The 20,614-nt window shown below is 38.6% G+C and overlaps 1 protein-coding gene across 1 annotated transcript in view; it reads left to right on the plus strand.

The window, feature by feature from the left end:
• EXOC6B (exocyst complex component 6B) overlaps positions 1–20,614 on the plus strand; it is a 598,998-nt gene that overhangs the window by 253,768 nt on the left and 324,616 nt on the right. Inside the window, exons 7-8 of the mRNA XM_056129778.1 lie at positions 1,637–1,813; positions 17,231–17,299. Coding sequence (XP_055985753.1) covers positions 1,637–1,813; positions 17,231–17,299 — 246 coding nt within the window. The remainder of the gene's footprint in view (positions 1–1,636; positions 1,814–17,230; positions 17,300–20,614) is intronic.

Here is a 20,614-nt window from a genome sequence, read left to right on the forward strand (position 1 = left end):
CAACTGGTTTGGTGAAACCAAGTTTAAAAAGTTTCCTTACAACAGGAATTCTGAGTTTTTATTCTGCTGTTATACCTTGTATATCTACAAGAAGGCAATCAGACATGTGGTGTTTCTTGTTTATTTGACCGCAGACCCTGTTTTGGGGAAAGACGCTTTGCAATACTTTGAGGGGAAGTTGGTCATATAGGAAGATCACTGATCCATAATTAGGAACTTGATCGCACTTTGAACTTCTGCTTTACTACTAATTACCCTTGTGACCTCAGAGGAAGCCTTTGTCCTTTAGACTCAATGCCCCGAGAGCTGACTGAGGTCATGGGCACATTTAATACTGTCCTTTAATACTTCTTTTGTTGACTCTGCATAGTCACATTCCCCGCCTCTTTGTTTCTGTTGAAACCATACTATCATCGGAGACTGTGGGGTAGGCTGAGGGATTACACTTCCTTTTACTAGAAAGTGAAGAAGAAGAAACCCTTTAAAATTGTTTTCCACAGATTAATGAAGTTCTGTGGTGTTAATGAATTGGTTCAAATCACTTAAAATTTCATGTTGACAATAGTCTGTTGTCTCATATTCATTCATATTGCTGTTTCTAAGTGTTTCAAAGTCTAGAAGTTACTTTCTTTCCTCCCCAGCCATAATGATTTTAGTGCGGTATTTATCTTGTATGTAGTAGTATTTAAGTCTTTTGCACTAATCTCCTTCTCACCTAGATGAAAAAGGGAAGATTTCATTTTTCTCATACCTTATATGGTGTTTCCCAAAGTGGGTGGCACCATCTCTAGTAGGGTCTGGGACAGTGTAGGGATAGCAACTGTGTCTTCAATTGGGGAACATTTTCTGTTCGCTTAAAGAAGGCAGATTACCAGGGAGGTACTGAGTGAGGTTTTTTTCTTTTCCTGAAAAGGAGCCAGAGGGTTAAATAAGTTTTGGGGACTTCTTATATAGATAAATTCAAGGAAGTCTTATAATAAAAGTATCATTTTCTATGAAAACAATATAAGAGTCAAATGGAATAACTTCAGGGTTAGGTATATATGCTCTAATATGTTTGGTTTTACTTCTGAGAGTAAAAGTTAATGTCAATCAATTTGTTTTTGTATGTTCTTTGTGATACCACTATATTTAAACTTAAAAAATTCTTTTTCTTTTATTGAATCACCCTGAGACACAGTTACAAAATTTTCATGATTGAGTTTCAGTCATAAAATGATCAAACACCATCCTTCCACCAGTGCACATTTTTCACCACTAATGTCCCCAGTGTCCCTCCCCCACCCCCACCCGACCCCAACCCCTGCCTCTGTGGCAGAAAATTTCCTCCATACTCTCTCTGCTTTTGGGCATTATGGTTTGCAATATAGATACTGAGAGGCTATCACATTTGGTTCTTTATCCACTTTCAGCACACATCTCCCATCCTGAGCGATTCCTCCAACCATCATTGACTTTGTGATCCCTTCTCTATCCCATCTGCCTTCTTCCCCAGCTTGTAGGGCAGACTTCCAACATGGAGCAATCTTTCTAGCTTTGTCTCTACTGACCTTGGGTGTTAGTCTCATATTAAACTTAAAAATGATTTGTCTAATTATGTTTTCTTTCTTTTTTCTTTTTCTTTTGTGTATGTTAGGCCCAACAACAAAGAAACCTGGATAACATCGTCTTGCAGCAACCTAGAATTGGCAGCAAGAGAAAATCTAAGAAAGATGCTTATATAATTTTTGACACAGAGATGGAAAGCACTAGCCCCAAGTCTGAACAGGATTCAGGAATTCTGGATGTAGAAGACGAGGAAGACGATGAAGAGGTAACATTTGAATTGGGCAAGGGAGACTATTTTGGTTTAAGTATAGTATGTTCTGGATGTGATTAAAAAAAATATTTCCATAGAATATTGCTTATGCAATCTTTGATATATTAAAGATCAATTTAATATAGAAATCTAGTTTCTGATTTTAAGGAACTAAAACCACTAAGATGTTTGATTCGAATTCTTTATATTTCAAACGAATTCATCATTTAAAAAAGTTTCAGATTTATTTTTTAAATAATAACTAGATTCTGTTTTTTGAGGGAAGAGAAGAGTATACCTGACTTAGAGAAAAAGATCTAGGTACTTGATCACTTGATCACTTGACATCCCTTTATTCATCAATGTGCTCGAATGGATGCCAGTAACATCTCCATTCATCCCTGTCACGTGCTAGTGTAGCTCAATGGCGTCTACTTACTCCAGGAACACAAAGAGCCTCAAACCGATAGTCCAGGGTCTTGATGAAAAAGTCTGACCATCTTGTAGGTGGGTGGCCATGCGATCTTTTGTTGTCCCATGGAATCCAGTCGGTAACTGCTCTAGTCCAGTCTCCAAATCGCATTACGTGTCCAGCCCATTTGATTTTCGATGACTTGGCAAACGAGACAGCGTCCCTGATTCTCAACCGTCGACAGAGGTCAGAACTCTGGATTCTTTCTCTCACTTGAGTGAAGCGTGATACTCCAAGCATAGCTCTTTCAGTTCCTCTTTGGGATATGCCAAAAACAGTAAATACAATAGATCTCATCTAGGTACTAGCCACTGAAATTGGAGGCAGGTTAAGTTAGCTGAGACAAATAAGAATTGTTATTTTTGAGTCTGAGCGATAGTACAGTGGATAGGTTATTTGTCAAGCATGCAGCTGACCCAGGTTTGATCCCTGGGATCCCATCTTGTCTCCTGAGTCCCACCAGGAGCGATTCCTGAGTGCTGAGTCAGGAGTAAGCCCCGAACACCACCAGGTATGGCCCAAACTTCCCCTATCCCCACCCCCCAAAAGAGAGATGTTGCCTTTTTTCTTTTGTTTTTTGTTTGGGGGGCCACACCCTATGGTACTCAGGACTTACTCCTGGTTCTTTGCTCAGAAATCATTCCTGGAAAGCTGGGGGGACCATATGTTGTGCCAGGGTTTGAACCGGGTTGGCCATGTGCAAGGCAGATGCTCTACCCACTGCATTGTCTTTCTGGTGCAAGAAGTGGAACATAGACAAAGAGCTTTCTTAACCTTGAGTGATCCAGAGCCAGACTCCTGAGCACTGCTGGGTATGGTCTAAAACCAAAGAGAAATTAAATACATAGTTATGTCCCTGATGGGCTGGAGCTATAGCACAGCAGGTAGGGCGTTTGCCTTGCATGAGACCGACCAAGGTTCGATTCCTCCGTCCCTCTTGGAGAGCCCGGCAAGCTATCGAGAGTATCCCGCCTGCATGGCAGAGCCTGGCAAGCTCCCCATGGAGTATTGGATATGCCAAAAGCAGTAACAACAGATCTCACAATGGGAACATTACTGGTGCCTGCTTGAGCAAATCGATGAACAATAGGAGGACAGTGGATAGTTATGTCCCTGATAATATGTCCCCCATGCCACCCCCAAAGATGGTAGGATGATAAGGAAAAAATGAAAAAAACATGTAGTTCTTCTTATATCCTGGATAGGAGTTATTCTTTATCATCCGCTCACTGCAGATGGATTTTTAATGTATGTGCTACACTATATTTCTGTTTTGAGCTTTTATTCTAGAGTACAGAGAAGATAAAAAGGGTAAAATACATTGGTGGTTCCTCATAAGGGAAATCTTACATGGTTCCCTTTGGAAGTTAGCATGTTAAATGGTGCCATGCCCAAATCAAACAGAATTCATGGTAGAGTTTTGCTGATTGAGCTCTTACAACAAGAATTCAGCACTTCACTGTCATCTAATGGCATCCTATCTTTAAAAAAATTCTACCTTATATTTATTTACTTCTCAGTTTGAATCTTCTTCAAGTGCACATTCTTAATCTCAAACCTCATGTAGAGAATTATTTATTTAGATGTCTCCAAACTGGTTTCTTGGCATAGTTCTTGCATGGTGTGAATAAATTCTTCAGATAAGGTCTTTCGTGACCCACTGTGACGTTCTGACCTTCATTCTTGTCATTCTTTAACAGGCCTCATTGAGAGCAGCATAAATAGTTTTTCAAATAGTTTGACTTTTTAAACTGTGGCATAGAATCCTGTAGCACAGTGATTCTTAATCTGCTTGGGGTCATGTAGTCCTTTGAGAGTTTGATAAAAATACATGTGGTCTTTTTCTTTCCTCCGTAAAATGTGTGTGTGTGTGTGTGTTCACTTATTAAAAATTGTGTCTGTATTCACTCATTAAAAATTCTGCACGAAATTTCAGGGGTTTCATGAAACTCTTGTTGTCTCTAGGACCAAAGTTAAGAATCAGGTTGTAAGGTGGTCTTCTCATACCTTAAACGATATTCCAATCATATTAAAATGACGATTTTGATGCTACAGATTGGAGGCTAATTTGATAGTTTGCATTATTAATGAGCTCCCAGGTTAGTAGGGTGATTCTGGTCCCCTAGCATACTTTAAGCTCAAGAAGCCTATGAGGAAACATTTTATTGCATAAAGAAAACTCCAGAAGAGATAATACAGAGATTAAGGTGCTTGCGTTGCACACGGCCAATCACAATGTGAACTCCAACACGACCAGATCTTCCTTAGTGCCAAACGTATGACACATGTCATATTCTTGTTTTTTGTTTATCCACTGTTAAGGAGTACCATGTTTTCATACTACTCTTCTGAAGGTACAGGTCAAATGTTTGTTGATCAAATTACCCATGTTCAGTTTAATTCTCAAGATCTCAAGATCTCTCAAGATCCCACCCTTCCTTTTTTTCTTTTCTCTCCTGTGTTCCTCCATTCAGTGTGGCCTGCCACAATTTGGCAGAAAGCATGAGGATACTTTTTTCTTGCATCTGTAATAGAAAGTATGGCAGTAGATAAGCACCTGCTATAAGTCTGTCAAACAGATGTATCTCAATTTCTTTTTTTAGAATTATGAAATGAACAGGATAGAATTGCTAGTTTAAATACAAGCACTGTATTATATAGAGCCTTCTGAGTTGTCATGATTGTGACGGCATACTAATTTTGAGGTATTAGGGCATCTTTATTTTAGAGGGCTGCCATATAGAAGAGAATGTGTGACTTTAACCAAAATTTGCCTTCTCACTTAAAGTCCCAAGACCAGAGTGCCAGGAGTGTTACTACTTTTTCCTCTGCCTCTCTCCTTCTTATTCTGTCTCCAACATTGTCTTATTTGTGAGTAAATGTCCTGGATATGTCTTCCTCTTTTATGAGAACAATAGTTTTATTGGGTTAGGTTTCGGGTTAGGTTTCTACCCTCACAACTTTATTTAGCTTTAATTCTCTTCTTTAGGCTCTATCTCCAGATGCTCTCTCACTGGGAACCCATGTATGAGAGCTTTAAGATAAATTTTGAGGGGGAGATAATTTGTTCCATAACACAAGGTAATTAGAAAGAATGCAAGATTTGTATTTAAAAGGTACAAATTATTTCAGCTTTGTGTTGTTGGAACAGACTGCACAATTCCTCCGAACATCTCATTTCTCACCTATAAAATATTGACAGTAATTAATGTCAGATTGCTTGTGAAAAATTATTTTTATCTTATCCAAATTTCAAATAACTTATTGTAAAATTCTCCTTTGACAGGAAGATAATAGAGAATGAGGATTGTTCCTCAACAGCTAAAATGAAATAAAGGTGCCATTAGAATTGTAGAGTTTAAATCAGAGTTGTAGGCTGGTATGTCATGGAACAAAAATACCTGACAGACTAGTTGTTGGCTTATAAGTGCTTAAATTAAAAAAAAAATTAAAAAAGCTGCCAACTTCAAAGTCAGTTGAATTCCCAAGAAAGTCTCTATTTCTAACTTGGCCTCTTTCTAAACCAGGTAGAAATAGACCTCTCATGAGCTTTAATGTTTCTACCATAGAAATGGTTTTTTCAGAAAGCATAATCCATCCTGTGTCAACCCTCAGCAATGGCCATTTATTAATTTATTATTACATTTGTGTTATTGTTGTGGTCAAGCTAATTTTTTTCTACTGAGGTAGAAAAGATATCTTAAAATTTACATAGGACTACAAAAACTCCAAATACACAAGTGTGGGTACCTCAAACTAATAGTTTCTATATAGAGAAGGTAATCATCAACAGAATAAAATGGTAACCTGAAAACAGAATGGAAGAAATATTTATAAACCAAAAACTGATACAAGTTCAGTACCCCAAACAGATACAACTCAGCAAAAAAAAAAAATCAGATAATCCAATTAAAATATGTCCAAGGGAATATACATTTCTCTGAAGAGAATGTATAAAAATTCAACATGTACATGAAAAGACACAATATCATTAGTTTTTATTAGCCATTAGATAATGCACATTGAAGCCACAATGTTATTTCATGCCTGTTTAAAATGGTTGACATAAAAAATGAAGAGATAGACATTTTTGCCATGAACTGGAGAAGAGGGAACAATTCTGGGGCTGGAGCGATAGCACAGAAGGTAGGGCATTTGCCTTGCACACAGCCGACCCGGGTTCGATCCACAGCATTCCATATGGTCCCCCGAGTACTGCCAGGAGTAATTCCTGACTGCAGAATCAGGTCTATCCCCTATGCATCGCCAAGTGTGACCCAAAAAGAAAAAAACAAAGAGGGAACAATTCTGCAATTGGTGGGATTATAAATTGGTACAGCCACTATGGAAAACAATATGGGGATCCCTAAAAAAAATTGATAGAACTACCATGTGACTCAGCAGTTGCTACCTCTGGGACTCTATCCAAAGGAAATAAAAACACCAATTCCAAAAAAAATTGGCACTTCATGTTCATAGTAACATTCTTTATTGTAGTCAAGATATGGAAACAGCCTTAGTAATCATTGATGAATAAATAAAAAAAGATGTTGTGAAGGGTAGAATTGAGGAGGACAGTTAGAAGACAGTGTTAAGAACGTACAGACCTGGGCTATAGAGATAATTTAATGGTCAGAGTGTGTACAAACTTCGACTGTTAAAGATAGCTCGGTGGACTGAGCTTCGCGTGCAAAAGGCTCAGATTTAACCCCCACCATTGCATGGATTCCAGAGCACACAAGGAGTGACCACTGAGCACTGAGTTAGGAGTAGCCCCTGAGTACTGCCTCAAGTACTCCCTCCCCTAAAAGTTCAGACTTACAGTTATATAACATATGGCATGATGACCATAGCTGATACTCCTCTATGTTGCATAGGAAAGTTGTTAAGAGAATCCCGAGCATTCTCATCAAACGAAGAAACCTTTTTCCTCCTCTCAAAGGAGATGGTACCTGAACCTATCTGGTAATCGTAACACAACATAAAGAAGTCAAACTTGTTGTACCATAAAACAGTGATCCTGCATGTCAATTATTTTTCATTAAAACTGGTAACCAAATAAAAATGCTTAATGACTTCATTTATTCTCAATATCCATTGACCTATTAGGAGTCTGAGTTTTTCAACTGTTAATTTGTGGGAGGGGGAGTATACCCAAAAGTGCACAGGGGACCATTTGGTCATTCAGTGCTTGGGATTGAGCTCTGGCCACCTGCATGCAAAATATTTACTACCGCCCCCTTTTTTTAATGGGTGAGGGGAATACACCTAGTGATGTGCAGGGGTTAGTCTTGGCTCTGTACTCAGGAGTCACTCCTGGTGGTGCTGGAGGACCACATGGGATGCTGATAATTGAACCTGGGTTGGCCACATGCAAGGCAAACACTTTACTTGCTATATTACGTCTCTGTGTTCCCCCCATATATATATACATATATATATACATATATATATATATATATATACATATCACTGTCACTGTCACTGATCTCCCGTTGTTCATTGATTTGGTCGAGCGGGCCAGTATATATATATATATATATATATATATATATATATATATACACACACACACATACACACACACGTATGTATATATATTATTTTGGCTACCTACAATGGCATATATATGATAATAATAGGCATATGCTGTATTCAAATGACAAAAAGAACAATTTAGAAAGTTAAATGAACATATATGGCATGCTTTATACATTCTGATTTGATTTTCTTCTGTCACTGTCCTCCCGTTGTTCATCGATTTGCTCGAGCGGGCCCAGTAACGTCTCCATTGGAGACTTTGTTGTTACTGTGTTTGGCATATCGAATACAGGCTTTGCCGTGCGGGCGAGATACTCTCGGTAGCTTGCCGGGCTCTCCGAGAGGGGCGGAGGAATCAAACTCGGATCGGCCATGTTGACTGCGTGCAAGGCAAATGCACTACCGCTGTGCTATCGCTCCAACCCTTGATTTTCTTATTCTTTGCTATTTTAGGCATATGTAAGTGTCTGTTGATTGGCACAGCTTATGATTCAAATTTATTTATGATATTTAACATTTTTTATTGATGCCATAAAAATTTTGTTATTTTGATATTATTTACCTCAATTATGATGTCTACTTGTCTTTTCTCATTACCTAGAATTTCTGCTTCACATGCTTATAGCTCAGTTATCTCTTTCCTTTGGAGCAACTTGTCAATTTTGGTATACATATTTTATTTTATGGCTGGAGCAATAGCACAGCGGGTAGGGCATTTTATTTTACATGCAATTGTTTGTATTCTATCTTTACTTACCATTTTGATTCTCTGGTTGTTCCAAATTTGGCCTATGGTAGTCTCATCCATTATCTTTGGACATGTCTTTTTAGATTTTTTCCTGGTGCCAGATATTCTATTTTCTTTTTTCCTTTTTTTTTTTTTTTGCATCTCACCCGGTGATGCTCAAGGGTTATTCCTGGCTCTGCACTCAGGAATCACTCCTGGAGCTGCTCAGGGGACCATATGGGATGTCAGGGACTGAACCTGGGTTGGCTGCGTGCAAGGCAAACACCCTACCCATTGTGCTATCACTCCAGCCCTGGTGCCAGATATTCTTCATTAATTCTACGTCCTCCCCCAGCTCCAGGATCAGCAATTTTGCCAGATATTTCTTGTTCTTTTTACTAGAGATTACTATTTAGAAACCAAGATGTTGGTAGTTTCAGGATTGTGGGTCAGTCATAAACCAGTAAACTTTTAAAACTCAAGATTTTTGAGTCAGAAAGAGAGGGATAGACATAGAAAGATTGCATTCATCTGGGGGATATAAAGTAACAAAGTATGAGATTAATACCCAAGAATAGCTGAGATCAGCACCAGGAGGATTACTCCATAACTTAGAGGCCAGCCGGGTATCCTAGAGGAAAGGGCTATTCAGATAGAGAAGGGAGCACCAAATAAAGGATGTTTGGAGGATCCTCCCAGGAGGGGAGATGCATGTCGAAAGTAGACTATGGACTGAACATGTTTGCCACTCAATGCCTCTTTTGCAGACCACAACACCCAAAAGGAGAGAGAGAACACAGGGGATTGCCCTGCCACAGAGACAGGGGGGATGGGGGGATGGGGGTGGGAGGGATATTATCCATGGTGGTGGAAAATGGGCACTGGTGGAGGGATGGGTATCTGATCATTGTATAATTGAAACCAAAGCACAAAAAATTGTAAATCTACAACTTTAAAAAAAATAAAATAAAATAAAGGGGGGAAAAAAATCAGAGTTTAAACATAAAAAAAAAAAAACTCAAGATTTCCTTGCAGTTCTTATTTTACAATTACTTCATTGGGGCTGTATAGTTCAAAATATTTGTTCAAATATCTCTTGTCTATGGTTTTTCCTTGTGTGATTGCAACCAGAATGATATTTAATTAGGATCATTGGTTTCTTTTAGGGTAGTTTTTTTTAGTTCTCCTCTCATTATTAATTTCATAAGTCATATTATGTAAGAAGATTCAGTAACTGAAATCTTGTTCTATTTATTCTTTCTGCCCTGCTCTAGCAACCAGGATCATGAGTTTGTGTGTGTGTGTATGTATGTGTGTGTGCGTATGTGTGTTTGTGTGTGTATGTACATGCTCTTCCTCCTTCCTTACACATCATAATTATTGATAGCATATATGTATATTTTTTGTATTTTTTCACTTGAAATTTTATTCTGAAAATTATTACACATCTGTTCATATCTTTTATTGTACAATTTATACTAATGCATTAATGTGCCATTCAGCTAATCTCTCAGACAGTGCATTTACTATTTCCAATATTTTCTTTTTAAAATATATTAATATTTATTTCAACTACACAGCAATTAAAATGAGCTAAAATAGAATTATTGTCAATATGATGTACTGACAAAGCATAGAACAATTTAAACTCTTACATATTACAGTGGAAATGCAAAATGTAATACAAAGTTGAACATAACACTTCTTGTTTGACCTGGAAATATCATACCTAAGCATTTACCCATTATTTTTTATATATAAGCCAATACACAAATATTTATAGGAACTTTTGTTTGTTTGTTTTCTTTGTGGGGGGTTGGATTTTGAACCACACCTGGTAGTGCTCAAGTTTTGCTCCTGATTCTGTGCTTAGGGACCACTCCTGGTGATGCTTGGGGGACCATATGCAGTCCCAGGGATCAAACTGGGTTCTACTGCTTGCTGAGTCAGCACCTTAACTCCTCTATATTTTTCCCCCTCCAGATATAGCAACTTTCGGCGGGAGCAGTAGTACACCAGGTATGGTGCTTACCTTGCCCTTGGCTAGCCTGGGCTCCATCTCTGATAGCCCTTCTCTTTGTACTATTTTTCCAGACCCTACTCAAGATATTCTTATATATATGTAAGCACAGAAAAGTTTTATTCATTTATTTTTTTATGGAGGAGTACTGCTACTTATTCAGCCACTGATTAGGCTGAATGAATTGGGCATGAACTCCACCTTACATTTTTTTTTCATTTTTTATAATTTTATTTATTGAGTCACCGTGAGAGCAGTTACAAAGCTTTTGGGTTTAAGTCTGTCATACAATGAAACACCCGTACCTTCACCAGTGCCCATTCTCCACCACCAAAACCCCCAGTATACCCCCATCCCCACTTTTCCCCTACCTGTGTGGCAGATGATTTCCACATTACTCTCTCTGTACTTTGATTGCATTTAATATTTTGACACCAGACCCACCGTTATTATTTGGGATTTTACCCCAACTCTCAGATCTGCCGAAAAGGCAAAAGTGGACAATTTGTTTTCTATTGCTGGTTATGAATAACATATGATGTTGCGTGGCTGCAGTAGTGGCTGCGTGATTTTGAAATTCAGAAATTTTAATAATTAAATCTGGAGGGATTTCTACCCAAACCTGCTGGGTTCTGAGATTTGTTCCTGAGTTTCTTGGATCATGGCCGTTAATCAGCTTGATCAGGAGCCAGAGAGGCTGTTCATAGGTGGTGACTCAGGGTTTTGTTGGGGTGGGGAGGAAAGGACCGGCTCCACCCCCATCCTATGAGACCCCGCATGTCTCGTCACTGTGGGCTCAAACCTGACTGTCCAATGGCCTCTGGAGAATGGCGGCCGCCAAGCCACCAAGGGGGTGTAGGCATAGGGATAGCATCCATTCCCCCCTGGGGTAACCTGGTGACAGTAACCTACTGTGGGGGGTCCGGAAGCATTTTTGCCAAAAGCTGCCGAATTTCGAGATTTCTTTCTGAGTCTCTGGGATCATGACCATTAAGCAGCTTGATCAGGAGCCAGAGAAGCCGTTCGTGGGCGGCGACTTGGGATCTCATTGGGGTGGGGAGGAAAGGAACGGCTCCACCTCCATCCCATGAGGCCCACGTGTCTTGTCACTGCGGGTCCAAGCCTGACTGTCCAGTGACCTCTGGAGGATGGCAGCTACTGAGCTGCCAGGGGGAACAGGCCAAGGCACAAAACCTATTCCCACCTGGGATGGCCCAGCGCCAGTAACCTACTGCAGGGACTGGACACATGTCTGCCAATAGCCACTGGGTTTCAAGATTTGTTTCTGAGTCTCTGGGATCATGACCGTTAAGCAGTTCAATCAGGAACCAGAGAGGCCATGCCTCCAATTATATAGCTGAGCCGGAGGTGGTTTGTGGGTGTGTCTCCCACATACCTAACTTTTGACCGTTTACTTTCTTGGTAAACTTTGCCCCAAGTTTCTGGGGTCTGACCAAAGGCACAGTAGCAATTTTGAAGTATCTGGAAGTCTGAAGGCACCGTGAGGCTGCTGATGCACTTGCCTCACAGGTACAGATTGACTTGCTGGTGGCACCATATCCCCACGCACAGAAAAGTTTTAAAGTAAGATTTTTTTCCCTCTTTTTTTTGCGCTGTGTTTTAGTTAGGTATGTGACATGTAACTTTAATTTCAGATGTGCAACAAAATAGCTCAGTATTTGTTTATATCAGAATTTGATCACTTTTGCTACTTATTGTCACTTGGAATCCCAGGTCTATTTATGCACCAGTGGTGTTTAGTCCAGCTTTGGGAAAGCTCATGTCCAAATAAATTTTACACTTCTTTTCTCTGAAGCCTTGTAAGCCACACACAGACAATCACATTGTTGAAAAATGTTTGCTGGGTGTCTCCTGGATGCCAGACATAATATGGGTTATCAAAGTTGATCCTCTGAATGCAGAAGCAATGTTTCTTCACCAATCATTTGTTACTTTCTTCCATCAGAATGATGCTTGTTACATTTTAATGACTTGAGATCTAACTAGTGCTCCTAAGTGGCTACAGGTCTCTGCATTTATTTACCTGATCTGAGATACAGTTTTGTGTAAAGTGGCAACCCAAAGTATTTTCTAAAAGGAAAATGACTCACTTTAGTGAGAAGCATATTTAAATTCTTTGCAGATTTCTATCATGCTCTTTTTTGGGTAATAAATACTGGCTTTGAAGCATTTCTTAAGAGAAAAAATAATGGCCTCTGTGAGGTGTGTGTGTGTGTGTGTGTGTGTGTGTGTGTGAATCTGTCTTCTGGGACAGCTGTGTGAACAGCAGACCTTGAGCATACCAATACATTTCTATTTTCATGTGTTCTCTGTATCACCACTGTAGGCAACTCTCTCATAGTGCATTTGTTACTCTTCTTGATTGGAGAAAGGCAAGCAATCTTTTCTCGTACTATTCTCCTTTTCTAATGCTAGGCTAGCCCAGTAGTAAAGGAGGGATCTGGTCATTAAAGATGCTTCTCAACCCTGCCACCCTTCACTAGTGAGCCTTTTAAGATATTACCAATATCTACTAACTTTCAACTCCTCTTTTTTAAAATTTTTTTTGTGGGATTTCATGCAGCAATATTTAAATCAGTTTACTATTAAAATTGAACGTCATTTAAAAATCAAAATCTCTATTTTTATTGAGATTATTTTGTTTGCGTTTGGGTCACACTCCACACTTTGCAGTGCTAAGGGCTTACTCCTGACTTTGTACTCAGGAATCTCTACGGCAGGCTCCTTCCTAAGTATAAATGTTTAAGTTGTAGGAAGGCACTAATGCTCTCCATTCAGAAACTATATAGGGAGTTAGGCAGCTGCTGTCCTTGGTGATGAAATTATTTCATGTGTATTCTTAAGGAAAACAACTAGTTAAAAAGGCAGGATAATCTTGAGTGTACTGTTTGTGGCTACTGTGGTATCTTCGTAGATCTATTTGAACTAGAAAAATACAGACTCCAGTATCTTAATGTCTTGAGTTCCTGACTGCCAGGCAGAGGAAATGTTTAACTATTTTAATCATGTTTCTGTATCTCAGAAAGAAAGCCCTTATGAGAGGAAATGACAACGTCCTACCACAAAGTTATCTCTTATCAGTTATAGTCTCAGTCGATAATGATTTGTCAAACTCGAGCATGTGTAAAATGCAAGGGCTGTGTTATTTACTTTGGAAAGGAAAAATTAGATGGAGCTGATAAAGACCGAGTCATGGCTTTTGTTAGAAGACAGAAACCATTAGGGACAATCATTGTTAGTTTTAGGAAAGTGTCCTTGGACCCCTCCCTCTGCCCCAGCTGAAACTTAAACCTGCTTGAATCATTCTTCGCAAGTTGAGGGAAGGGCCAAGTAAAGGAAATGGGATGAAGACAGCTTTGACAGCAGGCTAGCGTTCTAAATGGGGAGCAAGATGTGGACTGCAGAAAGAGACTTACTTATTTACGCGAGTGAGGGAAAATCGCCTTTTGTTCTGGCACTTCTCCCCCACACCCATTTATTTCAAGGTTTGAAAGTTCATTTCTTATCCTTCCCAAAGTGTAGCATTCCTTCACGTACAGTGTGTGTTGCTCTCCTCCTTTTGCCTTTCCGTAGACGTAAGTGATTCTTTTTCATTAGTTGGAAGCAGAGAAAACACATCTAGCTCAAAGCAACATGAGTCAGTGCATGCTTGACATACCTTTCTCCTCACAGCGCTCTTCTTGGTTCCTACCGTGTCCCGAGTGCCCCTCACAGAAGGGAGCAGGAGGAAAAATGACTTCTAAATAGTAGGCTATTTTGGAGGGAGAGGTAAAGTTTTTGAACTGAAGCCCCATTCTGTGCTGTTTTCCTTTCCCTTTTTTTTTTTTTGCCCAGATTTTGGTGTACTCTTTTCAGAAGTCATATTAGAAGCCCATAAAGATTATGGTTTCAGAGGTTAAGAACTTAGCAGGGCCGATACTTCCGGGTCAGGACACTTTAAACAGTCTAAAGCAGAATATGATGATGTCAAGACGGCCCCCTAGAGAATAGGTTTGGTTATAAATATTTATTGGAGATGACAGGAAGGGCCTTTGTCCCCTCTCTAAACATAATGTAAGTTTCAGTTGACCTATGCAAACTTGTGTTAGCCCATTAGCTACTGAATTTCTGTTTTTTTTTAAGGACTTCCATTTACTAATCATTGTAGATTTTTTTAGGGTGGCTGATCCCGAGTTCTGGATGCTCATTCTACACTGGAGGGCCTCACCTGCGAAAGGGCCATATCTGTGAAATAGTTCAGAACATTTTCCTGTTGAATGAGACTGGCTCTAAGTCAAAGCAAAACTAGACTGATAACTTCATGAGGAACATAGTTAGGATAGAATTTGTCATAGCTAAGAAACAAAGTTAGAATACAAGTTGTCATAGTTAAGAAATTTTTTTTAATTATTTTGGATATGTATTTGTAGTGGGGCTGGAGCGATAGCACAGCGGGTAGGGCGTTCGCCTTACAAGCGGCCAACATGGCCGACCCGAGTTCGATTCCTCCGCCCCTCTCGGAGAGCCCGGCAAGCTACCGAGAGTATTCGATATGCCAAACACAGTAACAACAAAAGTCTCCAATGGAGACGTTACTGGGCCCGCTTGAGCAAATCGACGATCAACGGGAGGGCCTTTACCTTTTTTTTTTTTATGTATTTGTAGTAATTATAATCATTGGCTCTATTTAAAGAAAAGTTTTGTTTTTATGCAAATCAAAATTTTAAACATTTCTTGTATTTTTTATATGCATGTGTATTATTATTATTTTATTATTTAGTTGTTCATTGTTGTTTTTGTTTGGGTGCCATACCCAGCAGTGCTTGGGGCTTACTTCTAGCTCTATGCTCAGGAGTCACTCCTGGCAAATGTTGGGGGACTTTATGGGATGCAGGGAATTGAACCAGGGTTGGCTGTTTGCAAGGCAAGTGCCTTACATACTATATTATCTCTCTGGTCCTTGCGTGTGTAATTTTATTGTACCTTAAATAATGTTGCCGAGATAACTTTATGAAATGTTTCGCCTTTGTTCCTTGAGAAAAAAACTTGCACAAACTAGGGGTTTGTGCAAATAAGTTTTTGTTTGTCTTGTTAAGATATAATTGAGAGATCCTTTATAGTCTCGAAGTTATGTAATTCATATGTGCTTTCAAATATTTTCTTTAGCTGTGTGGTGTGCAACTGTGCTTAACATTTTTCTCAGTAATTTTGCAATGCTAAGAGTATGCTTGGAGCAGGGTAAAAGCTCTTGAACACCTTGTCAGTTTTTGCATAATTTTTTTAAACTGGGATGTAATTGACATATAAAATCATAGGAAAAGTCTGTATTGAGTGCCTAAAATATATAGCATTGCCAGATTCTGAAATAGATCTACTTTGTCCCTTATTGAGACAAAGCAAACAAACACAACAGTGAATAAATTTGAATCAATATATACAAAGATATGAGGGTTCCAGAGGGAAAACAAAGTAAGCATTATGCTTTTGAAGTAGATTAATATTTATTAAGAAAAGCGGATTGGTGAGGGAACTATATTCTCAAAGGAAATAAGATTTACTCCATGAAATAGGGGAGAGCAGTCTTGGTCAACACAACCCAATTTAGACATGTCTGCTTGTATTCTGATGAATTACTGGTAAAGACTTCAGTCTCTCCTTTGTTTTGATTACTTTATAACTTTCTCTGTTACTTTATGCTTCGTTTTCTTTTGTTCAATATTTACTTTGGTTCTCTTTTTATTCCTAATAAGTCCCTGTTACACAAAGGACAGTTTCTTTTTCTAGCCGAGGAAATTGAGGCTGGGGTAAATTGTGACTTACCTACTGTCAAGTCACATAACAGACTATACACCAGTTCTTTCCTGACGTTTTTTGTCTAGTTTTTATGTGTATGAATTATTTTGATAACACTTTCCTATTTTTACTTCTAGGTTTGCCTTTCCATTCATGATTCCACCCTCCCCCACCCCACCCCACCCTTAGCTAATATTCACCAATTCCCTTGCCCTTCAGAAACTGACTGGAAAACCAATGAATTTATCTGGACAGCAAGTTTTAATTTTAGCCACTGCCACTGAGTTTTCATGTTTTTGATTTTTGTATTTAGGGTCATACACGGTTATGCACAGTGGCTCTTTCTGGCTTGGTGAGTGGGGATATCTTCTGGCTGTGCTTGGGGGCCATATGTGGTACCAGGTTTTGAACCTTGGCCTCCCACATGCAAAGCATATGCTCCAGCTCATTGAACTCACTCTTCAGCCCTGCCACTTAGTCATTTTTTTTAAAATGTGGTCTACCTTACCATTTATCTAAGAAGAGGACAAAGTTAAGTCATCAAAGTCACATACCAGGCTTCTTTTTATTTTCCTTGGGAGGTAATAGATTCAAGATACAGCTCGAGCAGCAGATGCAAAATTAGTGTCACCTTTTTCTCCGCTTTGCTATCCATCCTTCTGCTCTTTGTCTCTTTTTTGGTAATGTTGTCAATTGAGTAATTCCATCATTAAAATACCAAAACTAGATTTTTGAGAGCGTAGTTTGTTTGCTTTCTGTTACTTCTCTTAGAAGCTAGTGTTGACCTTAAAATTTTATTTCTACACTTTAGAGTAAAAATGAATAAAATATTAATAGCTTTGTTTGAATATTATGTGATAAATTTGGCACTGTTTGCAGGTACCTGGGGCTCAAGAGTTGGTGGATTTTTCTCCTGTTTATCGATGTCTGCATATATATTCTGTCCTGGTAAGTCTTTCTCTGGCTTTGCCTAATGAAGTTATTTATTAAATTACAAAAGTTTCTAATAGTTTTTCATTTCATTAAAGTAAATAAATGGGGCTTATTTTAGGAGTATTCATTGATTATTAAGAAACATTTATTTCTTTTTGAGTGTTTTATTTTCCATCCACTATGCTATAGTGACATTAATTTCTATTAATTATCAACATATAATCAGATTTAACCTAGAGACAGTCACATTCATATTTCCACTCTTAATTTAGTTATTTAATTAGCATTATATATTGCAATAATATTTAAAAATTTTTACTCTTTTATTTCTGTTGACAACCATTTGTGTCATGTAAATCTATGAAATCTAAGGGAAATCTTTCTGAGGGAAATATTACTATATGATTGTATTCTAAGGAATAGCACTTTTCTTCTTGGTGATACATGCAGATATACTGATACAGTGTTACTCAGGAATATTGAATTCTGGAGCTAAGGTAAAGACAACTGATGTCATGTCTAGTATTGATGCTTTTTTTTTTTTAAGCATTGTACAGTGAAGCCTCTATCAGTTTAGTTTTAATATATTTGTTTTTGTTATGTTTTTCCCGGGTGGTTTTCCAATTCCCTTATTCAGATATTTAACCAGGTGTCGATTAGTCATTACTCCAAACAATTTGAGACATTGGTCTGGGGATGTAATGACCCACTGTCCAGTCCACTGGTTTAAGAAGTATTGAATCGTTTCCTCTCCTTCCTTCTCCTTCTCCTCTCTCCTTCCGCCTCTTTAACTGCTTTCTGACTCGCTGATCTTCTTCCTCTCTGCTCCTTTTTATCCTTGCTGTCATTCCTTGTTCTATAAAGATGAAGCTAAATATAGATATGTACAAAGATACTTAAATGGACAATGTATAGAGAATTAAATCATATGCAGCTTAGTTTGTCACATGCTCTTATCATTTTATGTCATATCTTTTTATCATACTCATCCCCGAGTATACTAACTCGGTCAAGTTTAACATATTATTGTGTTTGTGATTTTAAAAACTGTATAGTATTTTTGTGTTCGTATGTGCATTTATTTATTTTCAGTTTTTGAATTATACCCGGCAATGCTCAGGGGCTACTCTTCGCTCTGCATTCCGGAATCATTATGGTGGTGATAACTTTCTCCAATGGATTTATTAATCATATTTTTAATTTATGCAAGCAGTATAGTACTTTTAATAAACTGGTAATCTGGCAGTGTGTATTATTTGTAGAAAACTATATATGAAAACTATGTAGCACTTTTGTGTACATATGTGCTTTTAAATTATGAGTTAATTTATGTTTAATTTTATAAGGCCCTCCCGTTGATCGTCGATTTGCTCGAGCGTGCCCAGTAACGTCTCCATTGGAGACTTTGTTGTTACTGTGTCTGGCATATCAAATTCTCTCGGTAGCTTGCCGGGCTCTCCGAGAGGGGCGGAGGAATCGAACTCGGGTCGGCCATGTTGGCCGCGTGTAAGGCGAACGCCCTACCCACTGTGCTATCGCTCCAGCCCTAATTACAAATTTTATAAGAATAAGTTATAAAGTTATTCATTCAAAGTTCTAGTTCTATTTTATTTAATTTTTATTCATTGCTATTTTGCTATTTTTAATAGCACAGCAGGTAAGGTGTTTTCCTTGCATGCGGCCGACCTGGGTTCGATTTCTCTGCCTCTTTTGGAGAGCCCGGCAAGCTCCAGCGCCTATTTTGGCCTTTATTTATTTATTTTTAATTTTTATTAGTGAGACATCATGAGGTACAGTTGCAGACTTACAAATTTTTGTGCTTGGGTTTCAGTTGATCAAATACCCATCCCTCCACCAGTGCCCATTTCCCACCACCATAGATCCCAGTATGCCTCCCACCCCCCATCTCCCCCCTTCCACCCTGCCTCTGTGGCAGGGCATTCCCTTTTGTTCTTTCTCTCTTATTGGGTGTTGTGGTTTGCAAAAGAGGCAATGGGTGACAATCATGTTTGGTCTATAGTCTACTTTCAGCATGCTTCTCCCATCCTGGGAGGATCTTCCCAACACCTTTATTTGGTGTTCCCTTCTCTATCTGAGCTCCCTTTTCCCCTAGCATGTGTGAGGAGTAAAATTCCTGGTACTAATCTCGGCCATTCTTGGGTGTTAGTCTCCTATTTTGTTACTTTATGTTTCCCAGATGAATGCCATCTTTCTATGTCTATCCCTTTCTTTCTGAGTCATTTCGCTTAACATGATACTTTCCAAGTAGTACCACTTGTATGTAAATTTCATGACTTAGTCTTTTCTAACAGTTACATAGTACTCCATTGTGTAAATGTACCAAAGTTTCTTTAACCAGTCATCTGTTCTCGGGCACTCAGGTTTTTTTCCAGATTCTGGCTATTGTAAAGAGTGCTGCAATGAACAAACAATTGCAGATGTCACTTTGACTATACTTTTTTGCCTCTCTGGGATATATTCCCAGGAGTGGTATTGCTGGATCAAATGGGAGCTCAATTTCTAATTTTTGGGGAATCGTGCATACTGTTTTCCAAAAGGGCTGAACCAGTTGGCATTCCCACCAACAGTGAAGGAAGTGTCCCTTTCTCGCCACATCTGCGCCAGCACCGATTGCTTTTGTTCTTGTGGATATGGGCCAGTCTCTGTGGTGTGAAATGATATCTCATTGTGGTTTTGATCTGGATCTCCCTGATGATTAATGATGTAGAGAACCTATTGCCAGTTATTTTCTCATGTGCCTTTTAGCCATTCAGATTTCTTCTTTGTGAAAGTTTCTATTCATTTCATCTCCCCATTTTTTGATGGGGTTGGATGTTTTCTTTTTGTGGAGTCCAACCAGTACTTTGTATATCCTTGATATCAACCCCTTATCGGATGTGTATTTGGTGAATATCCTTTCCCATTCTGTATACTGTTTTTGTATTTTGGTCACTGTTTCTTTTGAGGTACAGAAGCTTCTTAGTTTAAGATAGTCCCATTTGTCTATCTACAGAGAATATCTTGCCCACACAGCAAAGCCTGGCAAGCTCCCAGGCTCTGTATTCGATATGTCAAAAAACAGTAACAACAAGTCTCACAACTTCAATTTTATCTATGTTATATATTGTTTCATCAGTCTATTTTATTACATAACGACCACCAAGATTATAATACATAATAGATTTCTGATATTATTTCAGACATTAACTAAATTACCATACTTAGATGAATCTATTTCTGACCTCAATATTTTATAACATTTGCTCTTTTAATATAAATATATGAAGAATAAAACAATTCTGTTGTTTCTCTGTTTAAGATTTCCCTCAA

Source organism: Sorex fumeus, unplaced genomic scaffold (genome assembly GCF_029834395.1).
Source record: "Sorex fumeus unplaced genomic scaffold, SorFum_2.1 ptg000006l, whole genome shotgun sequence".
In the NCBI taxonomy this organism is placed as follows: Eukaryota; Metazoa; Chordata; class Mammalia; order Eulipotyphla; family Soricidae; genus Sorex; species Sorex fumeus.